The 8,601-nt window shown below is 44.4% G+C and overlaps 1 protein-coding gene across 1 annotated transcript in view; it reads right to left on the bottom strand.

The window, feature by feature from the left end:
* Tex14 (testis expressed 14, intercellular bridge forming factor) overlaps window positions 1-8,601 on the bottom strand; it is a 128,572-nt gene that overhangs the window by 100,315 nt on the left and 19,656 nt on the right. Inside the window, exons 4-6 of the mRNA XM_029568096.1 lie at window positions 4,696-4,832; window positions 3,444-3,525; window positions 3,059-3,189 (exon numbers count right to left, since the gene is read on the bottom strand). Coding sequence (XP_029423956.1) covers window positions 3,059-3,189; window positions 3,444-3,525; window positions 4,696-4,832 — 350 coding nt within the window. The remainder of the gene's footprint in view (window positions 1-3,058; window positions 3,190-3,443; window positions 3,526-4,695; window positions 4,833-8,601) is intronic.

Raw genomic sequence — 8,601 nt, 5'->3', positions numbered from 1 at the left:
CACAAATGTACGAGGCCTCCTACAGATAATTCCCCACCTCGACTGATCCACCGGGATGATACCCCTTGGAGGGCTGGTAGCCAATGATGCGTAAGATCCTGTTGGGCTGAATCAATCTAAGCCAGGACATGGACGTGTATGTCCATGCTCCAATGACAGGTAAGGTTCATGCCCGAATAGGACAACCTAAGACAGCCTCAATCAATCTTAATCATCTTTATAACCCCATCTCCACTGGTGCCCTGCCAGACCCCCACCACCACTGGGGCCCATATACTCTGTCATCTGTAGCAGGAGGCCTCCAAAGATGGCGCGGATCCAGAGCCCTGGGATTCAGCGAGAATTCACTTCACTTCTTGGTCCACAAATAGCCCACCAAAAGGAGCCCATGCCTCCGTACCCTGCTCACGACAATCAGAAAACGATATACTGACTACAGGGACTTGGGCGCGGAGAAAAGGGAGATACAAGGCGTGCCCCCTCCTGCATTAAACAAGCCTGCAGCACCTCGCCTAGTGCTTGCTTCTACCCAACTCCTGGGGTCTGTGTGTTGTGACTCCGCACCTCTTACCCCCACTCAATCAGCAGGGGACCTGATTCAGGTTAGGGTCTTCACAGCAAATTAATTAAATACTGCCCCAGATAATAAAAATCTAAAACCAATAGAATAAGACATTTATAGACAGATCTACTACTAGCCTTAAACAATAAAAATGCCAAGCTTTTTAAAAAGGAAGCATAAGGAGCTCAAGAGAGGTAGGACCATAGGAGAAGTATTATTAAGGGAGAGAGGGGGAAAATGGGGGCACCTTAATTGGGGAAACTGTGATGGAGGGGTGAGACAATGCGAGAGATAAATAATGCCTAGCTAGTTTTAAAAACCAGAGGGAACCATATTAGTCCAACAACCTACTGACAAACTATACATACCAGATCAAGAAATATATGGCTAGGCAAGGTTTGTCTGAGAACAACTGGTCTTTGCCCAAGATTTATCTACATGGCATACAGTAATTAAAAGTACCAGACTGGTGGAACTAACCTTCTTGTATGTTTAACAGCCATACTTTGATGCCTATACTAATTTGGTCAGAGGGATATAAAGGAGTTTTTGCTCCTTGCCCTCCTAGGTTGATTAGTTCCAGGGGACTATGAGCATCTCTCAAAATGTCCTATGATGGTGGTAGGTGATCTGTCCTCTTGATCCAGGAGGCCGAGGAGACCCCACAAGATGGACTTGAACCAGTGTCCAGTGTACAAAGAGGAAGGTCAACACAGAGGAATTATTTCCTCCATGTTTCCAAGCGAAGCCAGCCATGGGCGAGTAGGACCTTTGACTTATCTTCACATAGGAGGAACTGGTAAAAGAAAGGAGCCAGGGGCTCCTCTCAAGCCCATGTGATCCCTGAGGAATAGATCCTCAAATGGCCTTAAGAGTAAAAATAAATTGGTTTATCTGGGCCAATTGTATGGCCTTAAACACCCAAAAGGAAAGTATAACGAAAGCTTAAAGGGGCCAAATAATTTTTTTAAGAGTCCATATGTATAGCTAAAGACTACATAACAAGCAACAATGCCAGATAGGAGATACCTTTTTTTGAATTGTTGGCCAGGGTGGCTCAAGGGACTTCCAGATAGTAACCCAGCATAGAACTGGGAAAATGAACAGCAGACCCCAATCTTATCTAGAGGAATACTGACAACCGATTGCTGCTAGATGAGGAACAGCTGACCTTCGTAAAACAAAGACCTCTAGATAGACTGACTAGATTCACCAGATAGACAAGTAGTGGGGAACCGCAGGGGGTGCTGACAACACAGCGGACAATAGCAGGGGTAATAGAGTATAAGGGCACTAGTAGGGGGAGAAAGGCTATGGGAGGGTGCCATCTGGGAAGTGGGTGTATAGTTGAATAGGATGGTTTGGGATGCTCTGTGTGATATACGCAGACAAAAAAAAATCAACAAATTAAAAAAATGAATTATATTTGAGGAGTAAGCATAAAAGTTTACATCATGTTAATTAGTAGAGGTGATAAATATTACCATTGAAATCTACCTGATGACTTTATAAACATACATAGGTATCAAGGATCTGAGTGCAACTGATTATGACTAGTAATAATCAGATACATACAGATTAGAGATGCATGCTCCAACATCTCAGTGTTATTAGCAAAAGCAATGAGTCTTTCTGTAAGAAACAGTATATTTTAAAATAAAATTGAGAACTTTTTTGTTGGTGTTGGGGTTTTTTTTTGTCTTTTTGAGACAGGGTCTCCCTGTAGTCTGAGCTGTCCTGGAACTCACTATGCAGACCAGGCTGGCCTTGAACTCACAGAGATCCGCCTGCCTTTGCCTCCCAAGTGCTGGGACTACAGGCGTGCACCACTACACCTGGCGAGAACTTTTTTAAAAGTTAAAAACTCATTCAATTTTATGTCTTACAGGGCTTATACTAAGTTCAAGATTGTATAACTATATTAATAAAACAGTGATCCTAAAAATTTTATAGCCACTTTTGAAAGAGATGTATCTTTGCTCTGGAAACTGTTATTGAGTATGTTAACACTGTAATGAAATGCTTCTTTTAAAAAAAAATTTAAATTAAAGTAAAAAATAAATTTAAAAAAAAAGAAGGAAAGAAGCATCTGTATTACAGAAGCAAGAAACCTTGGCCAGGACCACTCTTTTTACACTGCAGAGGCATATCCCAGAGATTTTTGCCTTATCCAGATCCTGTTACTGTAGCTTTCCCTGGATTTCACTGCAAGCCTCAGTTGATAGATATTCCTCCTTCTATAATATGGGCCTCAAAACCATTGGGCCTGTATGAAAGGAAAGACAATCACCACTAAGCTTCTTGTAATTCTTCAGAAGGAAGAAAGGTGGTTGGACCGCAACAACAAGGGATTAACTGGCCAAAAATGTCACAGTGAGAAACCCTGACTTAAATACATTAAGAGTTCTTTTGTGTTTCAGAAGAAGCATCTACACATAGGAAGCCACTCTTCCCAAAGGACTATGCTCAACCTCCCACTAGCCAGCTCCCACTTACTTGGTCATGACCATGTAGGGGCCACTGAAGAAAGAGAAGGTAGGCTCATCATCAGCTTGAATCACTTCCTTTTCTCCAATTACTGGAAGAGATCCTGGATAAGTGAGCTGCATCCCTGCTGTGAGATAAAACTGAAACCAAGGCAAAGACTCAAACTGTGATAAGAAAAAAGGAAAAGTAAAATATCTCCAGAATCTTGTCACTTGGCTAAAAACAATGAGAGCTGCTATTTACTAACTTGGTAAATACCCCTATACACCTTTTTTGTTGTATTCTGTTTTTCAGAGAAAATCTCACTCTGTAGCTCATGCTGGACTCAAAAGTGGGAAGAGTTCAATAAGGTAAGAGATATGGTCAACATTGGTTATTAGTGGCAACCTCTTACCTTTCCAAAGCCAAAGCTGTAGATATTTAGGGCAGAAATGATTCCAGGTTTAAGCTGTCTGTTAGGAGAACTATTAGGGCTTCTAGAAATATTAAAAGAGAAAAGAGAGGAGAAAAAGTAAGAATTAACCATTCATATCTATAGAAACAACACCCAAATTTTCCAAAATGTCTAATTAGTTGCCTTTACTACTTTTTTTTCCTCCTTTCTTTTTTTTTCCCCACATCAGACGGGTAATATGGCAACATATAACAAGGTTTGAGAGTGGTACATGTCACTCAACCCCTCTTTTCTTTTAGACAGGGTCCTTTTATATAGCCCACACGAACTTCCTGCTTCAACCTCCCAAGTACTAGTACTGGGGAACACAGGGTGTCTTTCATGTACTCTTAATTGCATAAATATAAGAATTTAAAAGAGCCAGGCCTGATGGTACACACCTCTAATCCCAGCAATTGGGGGGCAGAGGCAGGCAGATCTTTGTGAATTCAAGGCCAGCTTGGTCTACATAGCAAGTTCCAGGCCAGCTGGGGCTGCAGAGAGACCCTGTCTCAAAAAGACCAAAGGGGGGAAAATAAAATGTTGTTCATCCAGCCACTGCTCCTACCACACACTACTCAAAGCTACCACCTGTATACCAGAGCCCCATTAACTGAAGTTTCACTGTCATACTAGTGTCTCATATATCTTCAGTTCAGAACCTGGCACTGTGCCATGTATGGAATGGATGTTCAATTGATGTTCTCAAATCTTGTTCAGTTTCAGTTCAGACTGAATGAAAAATATTCTGCTGCTACAGGATCCACTTCTTCTTGATCAATGTCAAAAGAACTAGAAGGATACAGTGTACCTATCCCAGCCTGCAAATAGGTCTGTAAAGTCTGTGTCACTATTTCTTTTTACTTTTTTTTTTTTTGAGACAGGGTCTTACTATGTAGCCCTTGAGGGCCTGAAACTTGTTACATAAACTAGGCTGAACTAGAACTCACAGAGATCTGCCTGTCTCTACCTCCCCAGCGTTGTGATTAAAGGTATGAGCCACCGTATCTGGCTCATGTGCCACTTCTATTCGTGAATCTATGTGAATGCTGTAATTCTGCTCTTGGAAATACTGTAGGCCCTAGAAACTCATCAGTGACAGGCTTTCCTTTTCCTGTTTCAACTTGTTATGTAGCTGAAGAGTCACAGGGCTACTACTAGGAAGGTGGAGGTGGTTCAGAACAATTCACACTCTGTTCAAAGCTGTACTTACCCCTGCATAAAGTTCCCAAACCAGGGGGCGCTGCAGATAAGCTGCTGAGGAGAGTCTATCTTCTTTAGGAGGTCATAGGAGAAGCCCTGAATGATGGCCTTCATGTGTGAAGTGCAACGTTGCATGAACTTCACCATCTGTAACACACAGTAGAGACACTCAATGCTGATACCAGCTTTCAATTTGAATGGAGGCTTGAGCATGCAAATAAAATGGTCTGAGGAGCTGAAAGCATTCAACAGGGAAATCTCTGGAAGGGGAGGGACCTAGCTGATTCTCTAAAGGTATGGAATGCTTTCAGAGAGAGTACTTTGTCAATGATTTCCTTCAACTCAGTCCTTCAATGGATGAAGAACTTAAGGCAGGGGAATGAAATTATTTGTCCATGGACAAACAGATGAGCAACAAAACCAGAGGCAGGGAAAGACTGTGCATCTTTTGTTTTACATTTGTCATGTTATTTAGTCCTCAATAAAACATCACAGGACTAGGAAGATGGTTCAGTCAGTAAAGTGCCTGCCATGCAAAGATGAGGACCTCAGTTCACATCCTCAGAATCCATGTAAGAAGCCAAGTGTGGTAGCACATGGCTTTAATTCCAACACTCTGAGGCAGAGGCAGGAAGACCTCTGTGAAATTGAGGCCAGCCTGGTCTACATAGGAAGTTCCAGACCACCTGGGGCTACAGGGAAATATTACAATAAAAGGACACAACGGTAGTCCAAGAGACTCCCAAATTTACACAGGCTATTGCCACAGTCCTTGATTGCCTCCCAGAACTTAAAGGTAAGACCCTATTGCTGAAAACGGGTCATACTTCCGACCCAGGATTTGGAGCAATGGAGCTGGAACTGACCTGGAAGCCACCTCCCAGAAGGCTAGCTCTCATAACTTTGGAGAGCACTACAAAAGCTGGTAAGGGAGAACATCAACTGATGGTCCAACCACAGCTTCAAGGCCTAAAAGCCACACCAATGATCGGCACAGCAAACAACATGGTTGCAGTACTGGCACTTTTATCTTGAGGTAATCAACAGCTACCAAATTGGACTTAAAGCCCACTCAATGGGAGGAAACTCATGTGTGCGTACTGTAAGCCTAGCCAAATACACATAGAGCTTAGAGAAAACCGCAAGGCTGTCACATCCCTCAACAAATGTAATTTCTTACTTTATGCAAAATATGAATCCTTAAATTTACAGACAGGTATCTCAATCACTACCCATCAAAGAAGCTTCTTTCTCAACAGACAGAATATTACTTAGCTCCACAACTGGTCACACAGAGATTGTCTGTGAATTTCCCAAAACCTAAGTGGCACATCTACAATGAAACCTCTACACTGAAGGCTCATGGAACATAGAAAAGATGAAGAAAACACTAATGCATCTTCAATTCTCATCAATGAAGCTCCCTCATGCAACAGGGGGCCAGGAACAAAAAAAAAAAAGGTCACAAATGGCCGAAACATAGAGAATAGGCGTCTACAGAGTGTAGGTCCTTGGTCAGGTCTCCTATATTAAAATCAACCCACCCAGGGCTCAGGGACCATTTCGGAAGAGGGGGTGGAAAGACTGTAAGAGCCATGGAGGAGGTACATGACCATATGCAAATACAGTCCTACAGGCTCCTGGGACCCTTCTTATATGAACCTACAGCAATGGTATCAGCATGCAAAAGACCCATGCAAGCTCAAGCAGACAAAAACTCAGCACCAAACTGTGGAAATGGACAGTAGGCCCCAATCTTGGTCAAAGAATTACTGGCAGCTGATTATTACTGGGTGAGGAAGAGTTGATTTTCTTAAAGGAAGGAGCTCTAGATAGACTGACTAGACCTCAGTGGATGAACTTGCACTGAGGGACATCTGGGTATACTAACTTGAAATGATAGGCCTTAACACAAATAACAATGTATGAATTCCAGGAGGCTATGGGAGGGGGCCAATGAGGAAGGGAGTATAAAGATGGTTAAGATGTTCTGTATGAAATACACAAAAATTCAATTAAAAACTTAAATAAATAAAAGGCCACAGGTGTCTGGAAGTGAATTTCAGGCCCTAGTCACCTCTCTCTGGGTACAAGGTCCAGGCTATGGGCACATCCAGGAGGCAGCTGTGAGCACCCTACTATGACATGATCCCCCCCACCCATGGAGTGCCTCTCTTGTCAGGTACTGGGCCTGCTGGCAGCCACTGAGGTAAGCACCCATAGTTGGACAGCCATCTTCACCTGGGTAACCAACCTCAAGTAGGATGAGAGCTGATCACTGGGCACAAGCAAGTTCCCACACAATCCATCGGTTTCCATGAGCAAAAATAAAAAGTAGGTTTCTACAATATTGATATCCCTCTAGCAAGGAATTCAAGCCACCAAGTAACTGTTACCTCTGTTTGCTGCACAGAAGCCAAATGCTCTATCTTAAACACAAGTATAATCAAGTGGATTGTGTGATGAAGATAGGAAAATAGTAGGAACCAGTGTTATTGAAAATTGTGACCCCTCCAGTGAGCCTAGAACTGTGATCACCTTCCGTGAACCTGGAGGCTGTGGTCCCCTACCATGAGCCAGAGTTGTCCCCTCCTATGAGCTAGAACTGTGGTTCCTTTCTGTGAACCTGGAGCTTTGGTCCCCTACTACAAGTCATACTTCCACATTCCTCTTGTGATAGAATGATGGTGGAGCAGAGTGAAGGATGGAACAGCAGTTTCAGCCTTCTCTGAGTGGCTGCATTTCCCACAATCCCATCCCCCAATCCCAAACTGTGTATGGCAGTGGCTTTGTCTCTGTGTTGGTCTTTTGCTGAAAACAGGGATCTGTCATTTGCAGATTCTAGTTTTCAGGGAACTGATTCTCTAGAATGCACTTCCCATCTCCCCTGAGGGCCAGCTGTGGTCTTGACTTGACACATGGTCCTGGGCTTCCATGTCTTGATGTTGGATCTCTCCTGTTTCCAGGCACCAAGAGATTTTCTATTATTTTCTATTACCCTTCTACAGCTCCAGCGTGCCTTCACCTATGGAAAATGTAAAACACTTAACTGAACTTCTAGAGATAAAAATCACAGTCTGGGAAGTTTAAAAAAAATACAAAGGACTACTATCCTCAGGCCTCTTGGGGTAAGTCTATAGCGCAGCTCTCCGCGCCGGGACTCCCTAAGCGACATTCACCCTTTCATCCGCCCCCTCATCATTCTATACTCCTAGTTTCGGCCCGGCACCATTCCTAGTCTTGGGGCCCCAGACACCTCGGGAACCAATACTGCTTCCTGATCCTTCTCACCCAGAGCAACTCAGTCCCTTTCTTGGGCTCCAGGAGCACCACTTCTGGTCCTGGCCCCGCCCTCACCTCTCTCTGCTTCCCTGGGCCTGCACCACCGGCTAACTCTCCTACCCTGCACTACTATCCTCAGGCCTCTTGGGGTAAGTCTATAGCGCAGCTCTCCGCGCCGGGACTCCCTAAGCGACATTCACCCTTTCATCCGCCCCCTCACCATTCTATACTCCTAGTTTCGGCCCGGCACCATTCCTAGTCTTGGGGCCCCAGACACCTGGGGAACCAATACTGCTTCCTGATCCTTCTCACCCAGAGCAACTCAGTCCCTTTCTTGGGCTCCAGGAGCACCGCTTCTGGTCCTGGCCCTGCCCTCATCTCCCTCTACTTCCCTGGTCCTGCAACACCCGCCAGCCTCTTTCTGGGGCTGACAGCCTCTTTCTGGGGCTCCGAGGCTTACCTTTACTCTCCCTGATCCTTTGCATCCAGTACAACCCAGCTACTCAATCCACTCCCTGGAAAATCTTGGGGCTTCTTCCCTCCCCATCTGCCTTTGCGTACCTGCGTGGCGCAGCCACGGCAAGGGTCTCAAGTCAGTGCCACCCAAGTTCCTGAGGCCAAAAGCATTCTTAGA

The sequence above is a fragment of the Nannospalax galili genome, unplaced genomic scaffold (assembly GCF_000622305.1).
Source record: "Nannospalax galili isolate Female #2095 unplaced genomic scaffold, S.galili_v1.0 scaffold879, whole genome shotgun sequence".
Classification (NCBI taxonomy): domain Eukaryota; kingdom Metazoa; phylum Chordata; class Mammalia; order Rodentia; family Spalacidae; genus Nannospalax; species Nannospalax galili.
Note: the sequence above shows the minus strand (reverse complement) of the source record. Positions and strands in the feature narration are given on the sequence as shown.